General features: G+C 51.2%; 2 protein-coding genes across 4 annotated transcripts in view; one reads left to right on the top strand and one right to left on the bottom strand.

The window, feature by feature from the left end:
- The window catches only part of FANCA (FA complementation group A), a gene marked incomplete at its 5' end in the record, with an annotated part of 39262 nt that extends 28962 nt beyond the window's left edge, over nt 1-10300 (top strand). Inside the window, 13 exons of one of the 2 annotated variants that reach the window (XM_079800320.1) lie at nt 2299-2383; nt 3630-3796; nt 4255-4360; nt 5169-5228; nt 5364-5468; nt 6310-6419; nt 7281-7434; nt 8453-8515; nt 8880-8982; nt 9325-9400; nt 9609-9742; nt 9908-10000; nt 10174-10300. In XM_079800320.1, the coding sequence (XP_079656446.1) occupies nt 2299-2383; nt 3630-3796; nt 4255-4360; nt 5169-5228; nt 5364-5468; nt 6310-6419; nt 7281-7434; nt 8453-8515; nt 8880-8982; nt 9325-9400; nt 9609-9742; nt 9908-9990 (1246 nt within the window). In that variant the 3' untranslated portion in view covers nt 9991-10000; nt 10174-10300. Of the gene's footprint in view, nt 1-2298; nt 2384-3629; nt 3797-4254; nt 4361-5168; nt 5229-5363; nt 5469-6309; nt 6420-7280; nt 7435-8452; nt 8516-8879; nt 8983-9324; nt 9401-9585; nt 9743-9907; nt 10001-10173 lie in introns of both variants that reach the window. The other variant, XM_079800319.1, reaches the window with a different exon arrangement.
- A 349-nt stretch (nt 10301-10649) lies between these two features.
- Nucleotides 10650-21207, bottom strand: ZNF276 (zinc finger protein 276; the record flags this gene model as incomplete). Of its 2 annotated transcripts, XM_079800325.1 has the most annotated exons (11): nt 19963-21207; nt 19159-19462; nt 18807-18853; nt 18265-18711; nt 17274-17352; nt 16210-16293; nt 12407-12517; nt 12259-12334; nt 11835-11952; nt 10970-11069; nt 10650-10896 (listed from the first exon to the last, which is right to left on the bottom strand). In XM_079800325.1, exons 1-11 carry the CDS (start codon nt 20021-20023, stop codon nt 10650-10652), a joined length of 1674 nt encoding a protein of 557 aa, XP_079656451.1. In that variant the 5' UTR covers nt 20024-21207. The 2 variants fall into 2 exon arrangements, with proteins under 2 accessions (XP_079656451.1, XP_079656452.1); XM_079800326.1 differs by having other exon boundaries at nt 19159-21207.
- Between the last annotated feature and the right edge of the window lie 770 nt (nt 21208-21977).

Below are 21977 nucleotides of genomic sequence, written 5' to 3'. Positions count from 1 at the left end.
ATGATGTTGAACATCTTTTTATTAGCTTGTTGACCATTAGTGTATCTTCTTTGGAGAAATGTCTGTTCAGATCCTTTGCCCGTTTTAAATTGGGTTATTTGTTTTATTGGGTTGTAAGAGTTCTTTATATGTACTGGATGCCAGATCGTTATCAGACATATGAGTTGCACATACTTTTTCTCATTCTGTAAGTCATGTTTTCACTCTTCAATGGAGTACTTTGATGCATAAGAGTTTTACATTTTTATGAAGCCCAATTTATTTTTAGTTTCAGCTTTTATGTTTAGGCCTTTGATCCATTTGAGTTAAATTTTGTATGTGGTGTATGTTAGGAATCCAACTTTATTCTTCTGCTTGTGGATGTCCAGTTCCCCCAGCACCTTTGTTGGGGAGAGTGTCCCTTCCTGATTGAATGGTCTTGGTGCCCTTGTCAAAAATCAGTCGATAGTACTTGGGAGGGTTTTTTTCCTGGACTCTCTTCTGTTGAGCTACAGGTCCATCCTATTGCCAGCCTCACACTGTTTTGATTACTGTAGTTTGTACTAAGTTTTAAATTGGGAAATGTGAGTCCTCCAACTTGGTTCTTTTTATTTTTTATATGATATAAACCAAGCCACTTAATTTTTTTATCCATAACTGAGGGCACATTCGTTGACCTTTGCGGGGAGAGAGAGAGAAACATCGATGGGTTGCCTCCTGTAGTCACCCCAACTGGGATCAAACCCACAACCTAGGTATGTGCCCTGACCGGGAATCAAACCCACGACCCTTTGGTGTATGGGATGACGCCCCAACCAACTGAGCCACACCAGCTAGGGCTGACTTTGTTCTTTTTCAAGATTGTTTTGACTGTTTTGGCTGGGTCCTTTGCAATTCCATCTGAGTTTTAGCATCAGCTTGTCACTTTCTACAAAATGATCTAGGATTCTGATAGGGATTGCACTGTCTTTGTAGATGAATTTGAGTAGTATTTTACTATCTTTTTTTTCTTTACTACTGAATTTATCAGGGTGACATTGGTTGATAACATTATGTAGGTTTCGGGGGTACAATTCTATATTACATATCTGTATATTGTATTGCGGATTCTCCACCCCAAGTCAAGTCTGCTTCCATCACCATTTGTCCCCCCTTTACCCTCTTCTACCTCTCTCCCCACCCCCACCTCCAGCATTGTTGTCTTAACAGCACTGAGTCTTTCTATCTATGAACATGGGATATCTTTACATTTATTTAGGTCTTCAATTTTTTTCAACAGTGTGTTACAGTTTTCAGCATATAAGTCTTGCACCTCCTTGGTTAAATTTATCCTTAAGTATTTTATTCTTTTTTAACACCATTGTAAATGAAATTATTGTCTTTATTTCATTTCTTTATTATTCCTTGCTAGTATATAGAAATACAACTGATTTTTTTATATACATTTTCTATCCTGCAACTTTGCTGAACTCATTTATTCTAATAGATTTTTATTGTAGATTCTTTAGAATTTCCTATATATAAGTTCATGCTATCTGGAAATAGAGATGGTTTAATTTTTCCTTTCCATCTGGATACCTTTTCTGGTTCTGGCTGAACTGTCCTGGCTAGAACTTCCACTGTCGTGTTGAATGGAAGTCTTGAGAGAGGGCATCTTTGTCTTGTTCCTGATCTCAGGAGGGAGTTTTCAGTTTTTCATCATTCAGTGTGAGGTTAACTGTGTCTTTTTCATAAATGCTCTTTATCAGGTTGAGGAAGTTCCTTTCTCCTAGCTTGTGTGTTTTTAATCTTGAAAGGGTATTGAGTTTTGTCTAATGCTTTATCTACATCTATAGAGATGACCACATGGTTTTTGTTTTTCTATTGATACTAGAGGCCCAGTGCACAAATTCATGCATGGGTGGTTGGCCTGCTGGCTCTGCCTGCCCCTCCAATTGGGGTGGGGGGGTGATGGGCGGGGCCGGCCAGGGGAGGGGCTGTGGACGGTTGGCCAGCCGGCCCCGCCCCCTGGTCGAACATGCGGTCAAACTCCTGGCCGAGGGGATAATTTGCATATTAGCCTTTTATTATATGGGATGTGTATTATATTAGTTGATTTATGGATGTTGAACCAGCCTTGTGTCCTTGGGATAAGTCTCAGTGGGTCATGGTACATAACTGTTTTATATGTTACTGGATTTGTGTTGTTAGTATTCTGTTACCAAAGGTTTTGTTGTTTGTTAGTTCCTGTGACCACACACCACTCTGGAGGCAGAGGAAGCAGGCGCTCCAGCACAATTAGGAGATACTCAGGAGGCTTTTACTTTGTTTTTGTTTCAGTTCAAGGAGTTGTGACCACTCTGAGAATTCTGATTTGGTTCTTGGTGGCTACATGGGAAATCGAGATATTTTTTCAAGATTGCAGGTGAGTTAGAAGGTGCAAAATTCAGGGTGTTTATTGCATTAAGCCTTCTGTTACTAAGGTATTTATTATGAATATCCATAATGGGTCCTAAGGCAACTGAGCAGAATGAAAACTTGCATCACACACACAGAGGCTGAGACCCAGGGTGACAGGTGCTCTGTGAACGAGTCCAGTGCACATGATGGAAACAGAAACCAAAACTGTGATGCTGGCATCGTCTCTAGGCTTCGGAACATTTCTGAAAATATAGGCAATTAAGAAAATTCCAACTTTGATGATAACACAGGTGCTACCCCACTGTTTTCTGCTTTACTCTTGGCTGTTCCATTTGGGTGTTGGGCTCTGAGAAGTGATGTCAATCACTTCAGAGGATCAACAGTTCACCGAGTGTCACAGGGTCGGCTGGCAGCGGGCTCTGTCACCTGTGCAGGAGCACGGAGAGAGCGAGAGCAGGTGTAGTCAACATGCCTGCTGGCCTCAGACCCTCAGGCATAAGGGTCAGGATCTGAGCACACCTGCCTCCTCATCCATGTGTACATGGGAACCTGCCTGCAGAAATGCACAGTGTTCTGTTCTATAGGATTCTGTGTGTGGATTTCATGCTTCCTGGTGGCATTCCTGCTGCCTCTCAAAGTGCCTGGATTTAGGAAATAGGAATGGAAAGGAAAACATGGAGGTTGTGGTTTAGAGCACTGGGGAAATTTAACAAATGAGTGAAAATCCCACAAAAAGAGACCTGATTCCCCTGACCCATCTTGACCTCTTGTTCTCCGCATCCTTCATGACTGGTGTGACTAAAGAAGGCAGACACAGCCGAGTAGACATGTGAGGTGGGCAGTGATTAGATGGGGCATGTTAAGGACACTGTGTGTGTGCACTGAGGCATTTATCAAGTGTCTGCTATGTATAGTCCTCACCTGAGTAATTCATCCTCACATGTGTGCCCCCACACTGTATGTGTAGGGTAAGAGCAAATGATAAATGAATAAAACATTAACTGTGGGTCAGTCTGGGTAAAGGTGTTCTTTGTGCTAGTCTTATTTTTGCAACTTTCTAATGATTTCACATAAAAAGGCTTATCCCACTTATCCTGAGCCCTGTGGAGACCTCTCTCCCAAGTCCATTTCAGGCTCCTCACTGGGGCAGACAGGAAGCCCCAAGGATTCTCTGCCTTCACAAGGGGACAGAGAACCACTTGGAACCAGAGATGAAAATGCATGAGCGTCTCAGCCTTGCTTTTTTCTAGGAGATGGCTGCCGACCTGGAACAGGGCCCAGTGGTGCCCCACGGCCATGCTCAGTCTCGGGGACACTTCCTCTTCAGGATTTTCCGCAGCCGGCTCCAGGCTCTTGCAGGCGGGTGGGACATGGCTTCGCGCCTTCAGAGACAGCGGGAGCTACTCATGTACAAAAGGTAACAGCACTGGAGTCTGTCATTCATTTCAGCCCCCTGCTCCCCAACCTGTGGTGGCTTCTTCTTGGGGTTCCATGGAGAGCAGGGCCTGGAGATATGAAAAGCACTTGGGAGTAAAGCTTTCTGCTCAGACCCAGTATCAAAATGTTGAAAAAAACTCATGTCAAAATAAGGAAGACCCTGTGTGCTCAGAGAATGAAATGCTGGAACCCTCCAGTTACTTAGTCTGGTACCCTACTTCTTAGGTAACTTACATTTTGGTTTTGGGTCACATCTTTTGAGTGTCTATCATAGGGTTCAGTGGCTCAGGCAGCCCCAGTCTGAGGACAGTGGGGGCTGCAGACCACACTCTGGTTCCAAGAGTGAGTTGGAAGGGTCCTTGCAGCCCTGAGACCTAAGTTCTCGAGAAGCAAAGTTAAGTGATGCCTCCACCCTTGATGCACTGCCTCTTCTCCAAGAATCCTTCTCGGACTCCCTCCGTCTGTTCTTGTCGGCCACCCCCGGGCAGAACAACCAGCCACCCCAGACTGCGCCGAGTTCTTCCACTTGGTCAACTCTGAGCTGGTAAGTGCCATGCAAGTGACCTCGGGACACAGGAAGGAGGCGCGATCTGGTCACTCAGGGCTGGCTCCTGAATTCATGAGTGTGTCTGTGGTCTCTTGGAGCTACTAGTAATTGCCACGGTGCAGGTCCTGACCATGTGGGATGTGGAGCTGTGTTGGCTGGAGCTGGGTGTGCAAGCCCTTGCCCACCACCAACACAGGCCAGTGAATGCAGGCGCGGGCTCGCTCCCTCCTCCACAGGACCGTCCCTGGCCTTGTTTGGACCCATGAGAGTTGCAAACCATTCGCTCACCATGCATTTCTCTTTCAATTTTTGACTCTCAGTGATGCTGTGACCACAGTGTTGCCTACCAGGTGGACCCGTTTCCTTCCATTTTGCAGGTGGCTCAGTGTCGGGGGCTCTGATCTTACTAGGCGGGTCAGTAAGGTGACAAAAGTGTCCCCTTCTCACTTCAGGGAACAGCTTCTACCCCAGAGAGATTTTTCTAGTTTTTGGAAAAGCACAGCTATGACTAGAGATTGAACTAGGGTTCCATCCAGCACACAGAGCTGCTCCCCTGCCTCACTGGGTACCCGGCCAGCTGGCTGCCTGGAGGCCCCCCACCCCCTGTGTTGGCACCAGAGCGGGCAGGCTGGGGGAAATCGTGTTGCTCAGAGGGTAAGTGTGGAAAGGCAGTGAGCAGGGGCAGCCCTCCAGGGTCTGTGGTGGTGCTGTGAACGGGCAACTGTCTTCACACCTCCACCTGTCAGACACCATCCTCATCCTCCCACCATTGGCTGCTCTCTCACTGACCTGTACTATTTTTCAGAGAAATTTGTGTTCCCGCGGAGGTGCCCTGACACACGACATTACCGTCCACTTCTTCAGGGTAATTCCCTTTCCCTCTACCTCCCACCTGGCCACTCAGGAGCCTCGTGTCTGGTGCTGCTGGGAAGCCACAGTGTCTTTCAGGGCTTGGGTTTACGTGCAAACCGCTAAACTTCTGGTACATTCTCTTCTCTAGGGGCTCCTCCAGGCCTGCTCACGAAGCAGAGACCCCGCCCTGACAGCCGACCAGATCCTGACCTCTTGTCAGACCGAGTGCCCCTTGGTTTTAACCTCTGCTCTGGTAGGCCCAGCTCTCCTGCTGGGGGTGTTGTCTGTTTCCCACTAAAATCATATCCCAGTTACTATATTCAAGAGAAAAAACTTGGGGAGAAGTGGGGGTAGGGAGAATATGTCAGGACACAGGTGGCTGCCAGCCTGCGCCTGCGTCGGGCAGCATGGACACCTGCAAGTGTGAAGGAGCAGCCTTCCCACCATGTGCCTGGGCATTGGCTCAGTCACCTGTCTGTTCAGCGTTGGCTGAGGTTGGACGGATGGTATCGGCCTGTGCTCTCCTGTGGGTGTAACTTTGTGTTTGCTGAATCTCCATCTTGGCTGCTGTCTCAGGATGGAGAACAGAGGCTACCTCAGCCCCGGCCAGTGGCCTTGGGTGGGACCTTTGGGTGCGTTACTGGCTGTCTTAGCATCCTGACAACCCAGCTTTCTCTCTCCCTTCTCCATCTCACTGGATTCTGACACTCACAGCGTGGAACTTGAACTACTTCACAGGCAATAGTGGCATTTCACCTGTAGCTCAGTGGGTGGCCTGTCCTGTGTTTCTCAGCGGGGATATTGGGGAACTGGCTGAGCTATTGGACAGTGTGGCTGACTCCACGTACAGGCACCACTTTAGGCAAGGCTTCTGGTTTCCAACCCATGTCCTTGGCACAGGCAGATGAGGGTGCCCCACGGAACGGCTCTAAGCCTTCCTGAGATGGAGTGCACGAGAGGTTGCCCATGACCTTCTGAAGTGTTAGATAGGTGTGAGCGGGCTGGGGGTGGTGTCAGCTGGTGGAGTGGACATACCTCTCTTGCCTAAACCTCAGGGCCCTCATCTGTTGATTTGTGACCTTTCTCTCCGCCAGTTGTGGTGGCAGCGCCTAGAGCCCGAGCTTCTCTGTCGGTGGAGATGCTTCCAGAGCCCGCTGCCCCGAGAGCTGCAGAGGCTGTGTGACGCCTGGCAGTTTGCCAGCAGGTGGGTGCTGACAGTGGGGCGTGGGGAGAAAGTGCTCTGGGTTATCTCCATGGATACCTTGGGGTGTTCACAAGGTGCCTTGTGGGCAGTTGCTACAGGACCCATGTGAAAGGGGAGCGGTAGAACTGATCTGACAGGCCCCAAGTGAGAATTCAGGAATGTTTTGGGAAAGACCGATTTCAGCCTAAGTTATCAGTTAAACCCTGCTTAGGTTTCTGGGCCTGAGTGACCTGGTTGACTCCCTCTCCTGGGACTGATGGGCTGATGGTCTCCAGTATCCTGCTGGATGTGGGGTGCTATGAGGTCATCGAAGGAATCTCGAGTCCCCATCTAGCGGCCTTTCATTTCTGTGACTCGCGTTTTTATCCCTGATGTGCACCTGTCTCCCTGCAGGGTCAGGGTGCTCAAAATCTGTTCAGGAAACAAGGAAGGCAAGTCCTGCCCACCAACCTAACTCTACATAGTAGATAGTGCATTCCATCCCATTATGGATTTCCAGCCTGTTTTTCACCTGCCACAGAACCTTTCTGAGCAGCACCGCAGTCAGAATAGGGTCCGAGCCACAGACTGTGGGCCATGGGCCTCAGCTCAGGCACTGGGACCAGTGCCCTGGTCAGGCCCTACCACGCCTCGTGTCCAGGGCACAGGCATGCTGAAACCTGAAACTGGACCCTAAACCAAGGATGAGCCCATGACAAGCTTGGGCTCTGCAGACTGTTCCTGCTGACTCTGAGCCCCTCATTGCTCACCCTAGGTGGGTGGGTCTGCACTATGACTGTTTTGGGAACAAGGACCATAGGTTTTTCAGTGGTGACTTGATTGTCAGGCTCCTGTGATGACACACCTCTCTCTTCTTCCCAGCCTCCTGTCCCCCGACACAGAGTCCCCTGACACAGTGTCTCCCACCCCGGGCCCGGCCTGGGTCTCCGCTGCTGCACTGCACTTTGCGATTCAACAAGTTGGGAAAGGGAGTCTGAGGAGAGGCCTGGAGAGGCTGCGCTGCCCCACGGAGGAGGCAAGGACAGCTCTTCTCTCACTTTCCCTCCCCAGCAGGCCCGTTGTCAGTGTTTCTCAGCTCACTTAATGACGGAGCTTTCCCAAGCACACACACACAGGCAGTTTGGAGATTCTGACACTTTATTTGAAAGTAAAATTTGCTGGGTTTAAGATTTCATAAGACGTTGACTGTCAAGTTTATTAGTAAAAAGAATATCTTAGTTTCATTTCTGAAGTCTTTCATTGATCTTTCTCTCATTCGCATCACAACCCAGGGCAGGGCTGTCAACGGTCCAGTGGAACCTGGTGTCCGTCTCCACGGCCTCGGTTCACATGCACCAGTTAGGCACGGCCGAGACAGGGCAGCGGAGGGCAGGTGCTCCAAGTTCAGGCTGGCACCTTGAACTGTCCCTACTGGGCGTTGTGGGACTGTCTGTCCCCAGGGCACTAGAGGCCACCTGTCAGCTCAGCACGGGCCCACCTGCTGTGCAACTGAATCAGTTGCTTAGCCAATGTATTTTTGGTGATTATAATTTAAAGTAAAACACCTACAAATAAGATTCTTCCATGATTGTTTTCAGGTGGTTCTGTTGAAAGGCCTGGTGTACCAAGGGGATAGGACTGGGCCACAGAGGCGCCATCCCACCTGGGTGTGCCTGGGGTCAGGGTCAGAGAGGCGGGTTGTAGCCTGTGGGTTTACCACCAGAGTTTTACAAACATTTCTGGACACAAAGCTGGGGAACGAGGCTGAGCTGCACAGAAGAGCTACCTGTGGTGGGGACACTCACGCCAGGGAGACCCCTGGCAATAGCCTGGTTTAAAGAGGCATAAAAATGATCCAGTCAGTAATAAGTTTACACAATTTCTGCTTAAAAGTGATTGGAAATTTTTCTTTCTGAGAAGATCCACTTAGAGGAAAGATTTGTGCCCTGGGCCTGTAAGTGGTGATGAGGAATGATGCGTTCCACACCTATGACTATTCTGTGGGGACAGCACAGATGACTTCACGTTGCAAGTGTCCCTGTTTGTATTTGCAGCTACTGGTTGTCCTGTTTTTCTTTTCCTTGATGGGCCTGCTGTCGACACATCTGACCCCACACGTATGTTATCCCTCATGTCTCGGGGTTCTTCCCCAGGTTGCTTGAAACTGCAGGTCCTCAGGTGCCCAGCCCTCCTGGGTCAGGGTGGAGGGTGGAGTCCTGTGCTCACTGGAGTAGAAGCTCCTCGGCCTTGGGCCTTTAATGTCTTACTTCAGCACTTGGGCCCCAGGGTCCCTGGCCACCTCCTCCTGCTGGAGTTCCCTCCATCAGAGGCCCTCAAGCAACACAGTTAACAAGGAAAGGCTCCCTTCTGTGAAGAGGGTCGTCCCTCTGCCCCATGTGTGCCCAGCTCTGAACCCAGCGGGAACATTCAGCTCTGCAGCCACTGCCGTCCGAGTCATTCCTCCTCTTCTGTGGGTCACAGGCTGCCAACTGCCTGACGGCTTTGGACATTTGTGCCGAGATCTTGGAGTATTTGGAGAAGAGGAAAGTGCCCTGGCTGCCGCTCTTTCAGTTGACAGAGACAGGTAAGAAATCCACTGAGACCTGATAGCAAATGGATGGTGGCCTGTGTCTCCTAGTCATCTGCCATTGTCTAAGAGCGCAGTTGACCTAGCAGGGTCAGACTGTGACCCCTGACATTTGAGTGCCTTTAGAAGCAACTTTCAAATGGTTATCTTCTTGCAAAGCATATAAACCCCTACATTTTCATCAGGACAAAAGCGTATAAAAGAATTTAGTGGAGCACCGAGGACCCCAGGGTGGCACTGAGCTATCATGTGGGGTCCACCTGCCTGGCCTACAGAGGTACACAAGATACCGGTCCTGGGGGGTGGCAACCAGGGCTGACTGAGCCCCTTGGGTTGCAGATGCTGGCTTGGGTCACCTCCTCCTCCTCCTGGCCCCGGACCAGCATGTCAGGCTGCTGCCAGTCGCCTTCTACAGGTAACTCCCTGTTCTGGTCAGACCACATGCTGTCTGTCCCTCACAGGAGGAGCTCACACACCGGGGCCTTCCCTGACCACGGTGGGTCTCCCTCCAGATGGCACAGGTGGCCTGGAACTTCCTGTGCCAACTGTACCTATCTCTGGGAGGTCTTGGTGTCACCTGACATCTAGTCTCACCATCAGCCTCCTCTCCTACTTTGACGAAGACGCCCTCACCCAGGACGATGCCTTCCTGCACATTGCTGTGGACATGTATCTGAAGTTGCTTTGCCTCTTCGTAGCCGGGGAGACAGGTGTACTCGCAACTCGGGCCAGCAGGACCCAGGAGCTCCAGGGCCAGGCAGGTGAAAGGGTGGGCTGTACAGGCAATTGGCACATCTCACGTGCCTACATCCTACAACCCAAGGGGCAGATGGCACATCCCACAGGCCCACAGGCAAGCTCTCAGGTGATGACCCCTCCTGGCACACATGTGGGCACCTGACTGTTGCTCTGTCCTCTCTAGGGCTGCCCTGTTGGCCTGATAACAAAAGCTCGTCTTTTTCTGCTGCGATCAATACCTCGGTGCTCCAGAGCGAGCTTCTCTAACGTGGCAGAGGTAATGCCCAAATGTTCACCATGTTGTTTGTTTATAAATCCAAATCGCTATACAAGTGTGAGGATGCGGGGGTCCAACACTTGGCCACTTTCTGGTCAGCTCTGGTCACCAGCTTCCCTCCCCGTGCCTTGGTGTTGGGTCTGTGCTGCACTGAGCATGGTGTTTTCTTGCAGCTGCTGGCCACTCGTGGAGACTGTGACCCTGAAGTGAGTGCTGCCCTCCTGAGCAGGCAGCGGGCCATGCAGGACACTGGCCTCTCCCAGGAGCCCTTCCTCTTCTGACTGGAACTGCACACGCACTATTCCTTTGTAAATAATTTATTACGAGCATAATGTGGAGCTCTTGTTGCACGAAAAAGTGGGTTACAAATCTCCGTGACTGCTTGCGTGAGGAACAGGACTCAATTATTTAAAATTTGTATCTGGCCCCAAGTCCATGTTTATAGGAAAATAAATTGCTGGTCCCAGAATGGATGCAGAAAGGCTACCTCGGCCTTGCACTGAGCCCCCCACCTTCCAGCACAGGGGTGAGGTTCAGCATGGGATCTCTCAGAGTGAGCCAAGCTGTGCCTTCAGGTCTCATGGGAGGAACTATGAAAGTTGTCCTTCAACCCCACCTACCACCTGCTGAGTTCAGGTGCTGAGCACCCTCAGGTGGGCTCAGGCTTCACAGCCTGACCCTCTGTGGTCCTGGGCGGTGGCTCCAGGGGCAGGGCCTTGTCTTGGGTCTGCGTCAGAGGGTGGACCATGGACATATGCACGTTAAGATTGTGAGCCTTCTCGAACCGCCGGCCACACTGGTCACAGGCAAAGTCCAGCTCAGTCTCAGCCTTGTGTTTGGTCATGTGGTACTTGAGGGATGCCCGCTGCCGGCACTGGAACCCACAGACTTCACACCTAGGGGACAGGGGAAAGTGAGCAAGGATTTGGGTGCCAGTGTGGCCACAAGGAGACACCAGGCCACACTTACTGCAGAGGCTTGGCTCCCGAGTGTCGCATCTGGTGGACGAGGAGGTGTTTCCGCTGCTTGAAGGTCTGTCCACACTCATCACAGATGTAGTTCCGCACCTCTGAGGAGAGACAGGTGAGCACAGGCCCCAGAAGGCCCACCTTGCGTACTTTCTACACTCAGTGCCCAGGCAGGGGAACTTGCTGACCTGATTTTACTTGGATGAAAGACAACTATCATACAAATCATTAGCGGAGCCCTCCAACCCATGTCTGGAGCTTCCTCTAAATCCATTGCACGTTGGAAGCCAGTTTTCTTAAACGTCCTAGAAGGCCCTCTACCTACTTGAGCACTGATTCTGAGAGGAAGCCACATCACAGGTCTCAGGTACTGCTATTCCACATTGGACCCACCAGGGGAGCACCCATCTTGGAAATCCGTTTCTTAGACTCTTGACCAAGAAACCAAATGGTCAAACTATACGTCCGATTCCGATCCTGGACAATAGGTGTATGTGTGGTTCTTGTGTTTCCTGACATGGGTGGTGTGGGTCACACCATGAAAATGATGAATCTGTAGCAGCCCAGGTTGTGACAGAGAAGTAGTGGCCCTTGAGCTGACAGTGGGGGCTGCCTCTGAGCTTTTATGTCTCACCATTTCTACAATGCATGTGGCTTCCTCTTATCCCAAAAGCATGACTTTTTTTTTTAATTTAGAAACCCCCCACGATACATGCACAGAAAGGCACTGGGATTTCTTTGCTGCCAGTTCCACACTGACCAACTGAGCTGACTTGCCAACACTACAGCCCACGAACAAAACACTACCTACGAGGCCAAGATGGGGACCCTGGGGGCTGTTCCCACGAGGGAGTCAGGGCATGCACCTGTGTGGATGAGCTTCACGTGCCGCTGTAGGTAGCGGTCAATCATGAACACCTTGTTGCAGCCAGGGTGGGGACAGGGCCTCTCGCGGACTTCTTCATGGTGCTCCTTTATGTGTTTCTGCAGGGGAACAGTGAGGCCCTGAGTGCTGGGCTGGGCCTGGACAGCAGCTCACCCACCACGCAGCACCTGCCGCCTCTGAGCCCTGTGCACCACCCTCGAAGGGACAGATCCCACCATTCCTCACTGAAGACAGGTGCTTTCCCAAGAGCAAAGGCTGGTGCATCCTCCCACGGAGCATGGCAATGGGGGGGCTGCTTCACATCTCCATTTCCCCAGGTTCATGCACCCTTGGGTGAGTCAGCACCTGACACCTCCTCCTGCTCCTGTAGACTCCTGCCCTGGTTTCAATAGCACCTTCCTTACCTTCATGCCATCAGCCCCTCGGTACACAGCTGTGCAGCCTTGATATGGGCACTTGTAGATGGTGGGCAGCTCCTCCCTAAAACACAGGGCACCATGGAGCTGCCGCCCTGGCCACACACCCGGCAGCACAGCCCACACCCGGCCTCACCTTTCACAGCGGAGCTTGTTCTTCCAGCCTGGCTTCGGTCCAGGCTTCTTTCGGATTTTTGGTTCTTCAGGCTTCTTGGCTTCTTTGCTTCCATTCTTTTTACCAGAGACTCTGGGGAAAAAAGTAAATCAGATGCAGTGATGTGTCTGACCTCTGTACATGGGTCTCACTTTCCTTCATGTTCTCCGATATGATTCAGCTTCCAGGGCTAGCCTGCTTCAGTCTATGTGCTAACTGGTGCCCTGAACAGGACTCTCAGCCACCAAAGGCAGAACAACTCAGGAGGTAATGCCCGGTACTGCCCCCATGGGAGGGCCAAGTGCAGGGACGATGACTACAGGGGTGGGTTTTTAGGACTGAAGTCTTAGTCCTATTCTAAATATCAAAACCAAACACTGGAGATACCATGGAAAATGGTGGGATACAGAAGCTTTAGGGGTCAGTCCCTGGACCAAAACAACCATTGAGCTAGAAAAAAGTTCAGATTCAACAATTGTGGAACTTTGGACCCTGATGGGAGACTCACAGCAACCAGAAGTCCTTGAGGGGCAAGTGCTGTCTCTGGGAAGAGTGCTCTGTGTGCTCCACCAGCTGCCACCCCCCATTCTTCAGCTCTGCCACTGAGGCCAGAGTGGGCCATGGGGACTTTGTGCGGGACCAGTAGGGTCTGTTAAAAGTTTAGAGAATGTACTTGTTTTCCTTTTTGGACCCAGACATTTAAGGAACTTGGTCAGAAATGGAAGGGAGCCCTGGCTGGTGTGGCTCATTTGGGCATCATCTTGTGTACCAAAAGGTTGCTCGTTGATTCCTCATCAGGGCACATGCCTAAGGGTGTGTAGGAGGCAGCCCATCAATGTTTCGCTCTCAAATTGATATTTCTTTTTCTCCCTCTTCTTTACTCTCTAAAAATAAAAAAAATCTTTAAAAAGGGGGGAGGGGTATCTGTAATACTTTTCAACAATAAATATGTTATAATTAAAATAAAGTTAAAAAGAAATAGAAGGGAGCACCTGGGGCCATATGTGACTAGCCATAGCTGACATCATCCTCAATGGTTAGAGACTGAAAAGTTCCCTCTGAGATCAAGAAAATAATATTGTTATCCCAGCCAGAGAGATTAGGCAAGAAAAAAATAAAAGCCATCTAAATTAGAAAGGAAGGAAAATGACCTCTATTCACAGATGCCATGATTTTATATGCAAAAAACCCTACGGAGTCCCCATACAAAATTAATTCAGCAAAGTTTCGGGGTGCAAAATCAGCACACAACACCAGTCCTGTTTCTACACACTAACAACAAACCCAAAAAGGAAATTAAGAAAATTCATTTGCAATCACATAAAAAATAATAAGGAATAAATTTAACCAAGGAGGTGAATGACTTGTACACTGAAAACTACAAAACACTGATGAAAGAAATTAAAGGCCTAAATAAATGGAAAGGTATCCCATATTCGTGGATTAGAAGACAATATTAAGATGACAATGCTTCTCCCAAAGCAATCTAGATTCAATCTCTATCCAAATCCCAATGGTGTTTTTAGCAGGAAAAAAAAAATCCTAAATTTCACATTGAATTTCAAGGGACCTGAATAGCCAAACAATTTTGAAAAACTGATGGAGGACTCAACTTCCTGATTACAAAATTTGGTACAAAGTTACAATAATCAAAACAGTGTGATGCTTGCATAAAGACAGAGGGATAGACCAATTGAATTAAGAGGACAGAAATAAACCCTCAAAAGTACAATCAACTATTTTCAACAAGGGTGCCAAGACTATTCTCTAGGGAAAGGACAGTTTCCAACAAAGGTGCTGGGAAACTATATCTACATGCAGAAAGAAATTAGACCCCTAATGTATGCTACATACAAAAATTAGATCAAAGGCCTGAATATGAGCTAAAACTAGAAAGTTCTTAGAAGAAAACAGCAGTAAAGCTTCATGATCTTGGATTTGGCAATGGTTTCTTAAATATGACACAAAAGCAGACAGCAAAAGTAAAAATAGGTAAACTGGACTTCAAAATTAAAACTTGCACATCAAATGACATGACCAAGAGAGTGAAAAAGATAACGCACTGAATAGGAAAAACTATCTTATAACTCAACAGCAAAAAGACAACCCAATTAAAATATAGGCAAAGGATTTGAGAGGGCATTTCTCCAAAGAAGATATAAGCATGAATGTGGCCCTGGCTGAGTAGCTCAGCTGGTTAGAGTGTCATCCTGATACGCCAAGGTTACAGGTTCTATCCCTGTTAGGGTACATACAAAAATCAACCAATGAATGCATAGATAAGTAGAACAAATTGATGTTTTTCTCTTTAAAAAAGCATGTGAAAAGATGCTCAACATCACTAATCATTAGATAAATGCAAAGCAAATTAACAATGAGGTACCACTTCTCACCCATTAGAATGACTATACATCAGTGTTTAGAGCATTATTCACAAAAGGTGAAAAACAACCCAAGATGTGGTTAAGCTCTGACACGGGCTATAATATGGTAAATCTCAAAAGGAGCCAGTGACAAAAGGACAAATATAATTCTACTGAGATCCCTAGAATCGGTACCCAGACAAGTGGTTGTCAGGGCCTGGGGGGAGGAGGACAGCGAAGTCATTGCTTAATGTGTACAGTTTCTGCTCAGGGTGATGAAAAGTTTGTAAATAGTGGTGATTATTGCACAACATTGTGAATGTACTTAATGCCACTGAACTTAAAAATGGCAAACTTTATGTGTATTTTACCACAAAATTTAAGGAAGAATTGAAATTGTCCTCCCTTTAACGAGAATATTAAAAGAACCTTTTAGATGACTCCATAGGCTTCTCCTCTCTGTCTCAAGTAACTGTGCTTTGAACCTGGCTGCGTGTCCCCTGATCGTTGGCCTCTACCCTCTTCTCAGTGGCATAGGCACCTCTCAGCTGCACTGACAGGTAATTTGCCATTTCCCTCCCACCGTGGACTACATTTGCAGAGAGCAGGAGGCTTCAGGGAGCCTGTGGGTTTCAGAGGTGGGGCGTGGGAAGGGGGGGGGCCCTCAGGGCTACACACTGACTGATCTCTCGCCAGAGCCGCCTATAGTCCCTATTGTCCTGTTTCTCCGTAACCCATGTCAGAACTTAAAGGAAAAGAACTCGTGATTGCTTCTCAATCGGTCTCTGCGTTTTCTTGGCTGATGGTGTGTGCTTGTTTTCACTGCTGTGAAATAAATGCTAAAGGACAGTGCCCATGTCGGGCATCGACAACTGCAAGGGTTTGGGGGTTCCTGGGCACAGGGTTGGGAAGAAAGTGACACAAGTAAAAATCGTCCCTTCCTGCCAGGATCCTACGTTCTACCTGCAGAGACAAGTCCTTGAAAAGCGGTCAACACAAGGTCATAGAAGCTCCTCAACAAGGAAGTGGCATAGAAATTGGTGCCTGAGGCAGAGCTGCGAACAAGTGCAGGGCTGAGTCCAACCCCAGAGACTCAACACCAAGAGCAGAAAGAAAGCAGGAATCAGAGGCTGGCAGGGTGGTGTGGCCGTGAGCAGGACTGGCGCAAGGAAGGCAAGGAGCTCCAAAACGAGGCTGGGTCATGCCCACGGGGCTCCTGCCATCCTCACCTGGACATCGGCTGCCTCACGAATGACACTGAGGCCAGGTCCCAGAGCTGTCCTGGGAAAGGCCTCAGCTCACTCAGAAGCCACACTGCACTGGACTTGGCGGGCTGGCCCAAAACATGTGCGGGGAGCACAGATGCGGCATCCAGTTCCCTGATGGACACCAGCCCCAGGCCTTGCACCAAGATCCACTTACTTCTTTTCGGGGTAAGGCTCAAAGGACTCATCTGAGGACTGGGTGTTCTGCTTCTTGTCATTGTCGTCTTCACTCAGGAAGTCCCTAGGACAGAAGAGAGAGCCTTTAGCAAAGCTCTGCGTGGGTGACAGATCCGATGCGACTTCCTGCCTGAAGACACCACACAGATCCCCATAGTCCATGTTTTAGTTCTGAAAGGTTGAAAGAAACCTAAAACCCCCCAATCTCTATCCCATCTCCTAACATGCTCTCCTCACATCAGGACCCCAAACTCAGAAGGCACCTCTCCAAGGAGGCCCCAGGCGGGTGTGAAGACCCCGCAGGTGGTGGGCTTCTAAGTGGACGCTCAGAACATCGCCTCACCCTGTGAACACCTGTCTGACAGGTCAGCTGTCAGCCATTTCAAAGGTCACAAAGGCCAGAAAAAGCTCTCTGCCTGTAACCTTTGCCCTGAAGTATGAATCACTGTTCACTCTGTTGTCTCGCCATGGCCTTCCCCTTCGGCCGCCACCCGTCAGAGAACAGCTTGAGGCTGCAAGACAGTCCCCGGCCACTCTTGTCCCAGGGGTGTTTCTAGCACATACCCTCGGGTTCTTCCGGAACCTTGGTCATTGGTGCACTAAAAACGGTTCTACTCTATGGACAAGGGTGCATCTGCCTTCCAGCCACAGCTAGTGGGGCTGGAAGGGTCTGAGTGGTTCCTGGCTCAGCGGCAGGTGGTGGCCCAGGAGCAGACAGCCCCAGTTACACGCATGCCATGACAAAGGGCCAGAAGCTGCATCATCTGCTCTAGGAACGTGGGGTCAGCACAGAACTAAGGCCGGAAGGAGACAAGCGGCAGCAGCAGAGGGTGCCCAAGGGACCCTCCCAGGAGCTCCGCACACGCAGGTCCTGCTGCCTGGTAGCTGCATCAGCGGGGTACCCTCTGGGACCCAGGAAGCCCCTGATCAGGACCGAGAAGCCTGGAAGCACCCCTGGCCAGGACATGGACAGCGAGCCCCTAGGATGGTAGTTTGGTTTTCCAAGGAGAAATTTTAGGCTGTTTAAACCCACTCTTCTCTCACCCCTCAGAAAGGTCACTGAACTCGTCTTTTACCCGATCATCCGAGGATGAAGATGGAAACTGCTTCTCACCCAACTGCCCTGAGAAACAAAGAACAAGGCTCCTGTTACCAACTGGTGCGTAGGCAGGGCTCCCAGCAAGGAGGCATGGCCATCTGACAGGGCCTTCCTTGTGGTGAGCCTGGGGTCCTCCAGCCTCAAATCCCACCCACCTCCCAGCTCCCTCCCCCGCAAGGTCCCAACACTGCCAAGCTCACAGGCCACCCGTGTCCAGCACAGGCAGCGCTGAGCACCCGATACCCAGCGACAGTCACAGCTGCCAACCTCCTCCCCAGAGGTTCCGATCCAGCTGTTTCAGGGTGGGATGACTCACATGTCATGAATGTTTCAGGACATTTAAAAACATCACTGTTATCAAGTATTGCATGCAGTGTAAATAGCCGTGCAGCCGTGCAGCCCTACGGGCCCTCCGCACAGTCCCCGATTCCTCCAGCCTGAGCAACTCCCTCTCCAAGCCATCCTGGGAGTGGCGCTTTCTGAAAGGACTCACACTCAAGTGGCCAAGTGCCCACTGCAGACAGGGGTACACATGGCAGCCGACAGGCAGGAGCCGGCCTGGCCTAACGTGATGCCCCTAAACAACCACCACCCCAAGGGCCTGTTTCCCCACCACGCAGCAAAGGAGCCTGTTCTCACTGGTCCCACTGGGGTAATGACCCGAAACAGCCTCAGAGGCTCAGCTGTCCTCTTCCCCCACACCCTGCAACAAGGCCCCATTCTTCCTCCCTCGTGCCCTGGCCGGAGCAGGCGGTGAGGGGACAGCAGAGGAGTGCGCCTCACAGGCACAGCGAGCACAGGGTCTGGCCCTCCCTGCCGCCAGATGCCCACAAGACTCCGCCACCACTGCCCACACGTGCAGACATCCACTTCCTGCGAGGGCCCTGCTGGCTCCGGGGTAGGAATCCTGGTCTAACAGCCCAGAGAAGCTCCTACCTGGAGCCCCACTTGGGGGCAGGCTTGACTGAGGCAGGGGGCTCGGCCCAGGCCCCACAGGGCTGCCATCTGAAGGGGGATGGATCACATCCGTGTTGGGCAGCGTCTCCGTCTCAGTCCAGGCTGTGGTCGCTCCGCCCTGGGAGCGCGGAGGGGTAGCCCCAGTGGGGTTGGACCTCTGATGCTGGGTGAGCCGTGGGGCCGTCTCCTTGTCCCATGTCCACTTGACTGCCAATGCGCTGTCCAGCAGGAGAGCCCCGCAGCTGGGGTCAGCGTCCATGGTGTAGTCGTGGCCTTGGTCGCAGCCCCACACGGCCTGGATGACACCGCAGTACTCGGAGGCCAGCGTCCTCTGGAGGCTAGGCAGGGCCCCACAGCTGGCCGCGTGTCCATGCACCCACCCCACCAGGCCACGCAGACCTTCCGGGCTTGATGTGATCAGGTCCACTGAGGAAAGGCACAGACAGCAGCCCCGTGGCCGGTCAGCACCCAGCCCACGGGGAGCCCCCTGTACCCCATGCTCCAGGGACGGGGACACTCACCCAGACACGCTCCCTCTTCGGCCTCTGTTAGGGGCTGGGCACCCACCCTGCAAAGGATCAGCATGGACATGAGTGGGGCCCCGCAGCAAGCGGGGGGCAGGCTCGCTCCCTTTACCCGCTCTCTCCCGCATGTGGGCTGACCCTGCCCCTCCATGCTGTCTCCTTACACTCAGAGCCTTCTCGGCCCTCACCTCCCACACCAGTCGCTCCGGGGCTTCCACGTGACCACTGCAACCGCACCACGGCCTCCCCACTGCACAGGCTCCCACCAGGCACTTCCTGTGCCAAGAACAGCACAGTACATGGGGCTTAACCTGAGCACCCCCAAATGAGCAAAGGAGGGAGCGCCTACTGTGTGCAGGGCTTCCGGGAGCCCATCGGGGACACGTTGACTCTCTGCAGGAAGGACTTGAGGAGGCCGTGGCATTGGTAGAACTGGGCGTGGCAGTTCTTGCAGACAAACTGAGACAAAGCTGGGTCCTGGTGGATGGCCACCCCCAGCAGGTGCTGGAAGTCCCTGACGAAAACGCGCTCCCCTGGGGGTGGTCTCTCGGAGATCTGCCCAGGTGCCCGGGCAGAGATGCTGCGGAGGCTCCGTGCAGAGAACTTCCCGTGGCAGAGGCGGCAGTGCCCCATGGCAAGAGCGCGGCCTGTTCCTGGGCAAGCACAGGAGATGCTAAGTCAGGCCAGACAAGACACAAGCTCCAGGAGGGGAGCCACGTGGCCAGTAAAGTCACAGTAAGGGATACAAAGTCAATGTGCAAAAATCAGCCCTAACAAACTATCAGAAAGAGAAATTAAGGAAGCAATCCAATTTTCAATTGCATCAAAAAGAATAAAATACCTAGGAATACATTTAACCAAGATAGTGAAAGACCTGTACACCGAAAACTAAGACACTGATGAAAGAAATTGAAGACACAAACAGAAAAATATTCTGTGAATTTGAAGAATTCATAGTTAAAATGTTCACACTACCCAAAGCCATCTAAGATTCATCACTGTCCCTATCAAAATTCAAATAGCATTGTAAAAATTGATTTTGAGAGAGAGAGGGAGGGAAGGAGGGGGAAAGGGTAGGGGCAGAGAGAGATAAACATCGATTTGTTTCACTTATTTTACATTCATTGGTTGATGCCTTTTTTAAAATCCTCACCTGATGAAATATTTTTCATTGATTCTAGAGAGAGAGGAAGGGAGAGGGGAGAGAGAAACATCAATGTGAGAGAGAAATATCGGACCAGCTGCCTTTTGTAAGCACCCTGACTGGGGACTGAACCTGAAACCTTGATGTATCCGGACGACGCTCTAACCAAACGAGCTATCCAGCCAGGTCCAACAGCATTTTTAACTAAATAGAACTAACAATCTTAAGATTTATATGGAACCAGAAAAGACCCCAAATAGCCAAAGCTGGAGGCATCACAATTCCTTATTTCAAACTGTATTACAAAGCTAATCAAAACAGTATAGCATTGGCATAAAAACAGACACATAGTGGAAGAACAGAGGACCCAGAAATAAACCCATGCAAATATGGTCAATTAATCTATGACAAGGGAGCCAAGAATATACAATGGTGTTGGGAAAACTGGAAAGCCACATGCAAAAAAATGAAACTAGACCACTATCTTATGCCATACACCAAAGTCAACTCAACATTGATGTTTCTATCTCTGCCTCCCGCTCCAAAATCAATAAAAAAAAATTTATCTTTTAAAAAGTACAAACTTCCACTGATAAAAGAAAGGGAATGTGACTATAATTAATTAACAACGCTAATTATAATTGACTATAATTGTACACGTGGAACTTGCTAAGGGAGTAGAGCTTAAAAGTTCTCAGCATAAAAAAAAAAGTCATGATGGATGTTATGAGATGTTGTGAGATGATGAATGTTAACTAGACACTGGTGTTCATTTCACAATATTTACAAATATCAAAGTATTGTGTTGCATATCTGAAACTAATATGCTCTATATCAATGATAGCTCAGTAAAATTTTTTCCCAAAGAAAACTCTTAACAAATAGTTTTTAAATAAATAAATGCCTCCACAACTGTGTCAGTTCATAAAGGAAGCTGGAAACTTCATCCTGAGACCAGAAGTGAAGGGGGTGTCCAGCTCCTCCCGTCTGTCTGGGTCCGTCTGCCGCGTGAGGATGAAGCCGAGGGCAAAGGCACCCAGTGCGAAGGCACAGACCGGGGCCAGGGGGCCCTCACCGCACCGGACCCACTGGTTCTGTGCGAATGAGCCGGCAGCTGAGGCTGGGGAGGGTCAGCAATGACCTCAGGCTGCAGACCACAGCGCGGACCAGGATCAGCCAGGCCCATCGGGCCGCAGAGCTCGAGCGTTAATTGCGAGCTCCGTGGGCAGGCAGGGTCGGGTCTTGCGAAACATCACCCCGCGCGGGCGCCAGGGAGGCTCCGCCTGCCTTCCAGCGGCCCAAGGGCGCCGGGGAGAGAGGCCCGGGCCGTGGTCCCGGGCGGCTGGCTGAACCCACCTGCCTCGTCGGCGCCGTCTTCGCCCGCGTCCCCACAGGCCCGCGCCGGCCCCCAACCCAGCCGGGAAGCTACCAGGGGCGCCTCGTCCACGCTCGGCCTGCCGCGGGAGGGGCGGCCCCGGGTCCGGCCGCCGCCGCAGCTGCCGCCCGAGCCCCTGCGCGGCCCCGCCGCCCCAGGCGACAGGAAGCGGCCGAGCCGGTCCCGTTTCATGGCGGCCGCCCCTGCGCTCCGCCCCGCTCGGTCCCGCTCGGCTCCACCCGAGCCCGCTCGGCTCGGCTGCTCGGCCCCGCGGGTCCTGCTCGGGCCCTTAAGCTCTCGGCCGCTCAGCCGGACTGTGCTCGCTCGTTCCCGCCCGACCCGCCACTCGGCTCCGCTCGGCTCCCTGGAAGCGGGACGGGCGGGGCCAGCAGGGGCAGGGCCGCGTGAGGAGAGAGGCGTGGCAGTTAGCGCGAGGGGCTGGGCGAGGGAGGGGCGGGCCGGCACGGAGGGCCTGTCACAGTCGTGGAGTGAGGGGTCCTGGTTGAATTCGCACGCTCGTGGCAGCGCTGTGAAGAGGTTATTGGAGAGCTCCGCCCCTTCCGCCCTCGACGCCGGGCAGGCGGCGCGGGCGGGGCAGCCGGAAGTGCGCCCAAGAAGGTCCCGTGTGTTCCGGCGGTCAGCGGCTCGG

Source organism: Cnephaeus nilssonii (genome assembly GCF_951640355.1).
Source record: "Cnephaeus nilssonii genome assembly, chromosome: 20".
NCBI lineage: Eukaryota > Metazoa > Chordata > Mammalia > Chiroptera > Vespertilionidae > Cnephaeus > Cnephaeus nilssonii.
Note: the sequence above shows the minus strand (reverse complement) of the source record. Positions and strands in the feature narration are given on the sequence as shown.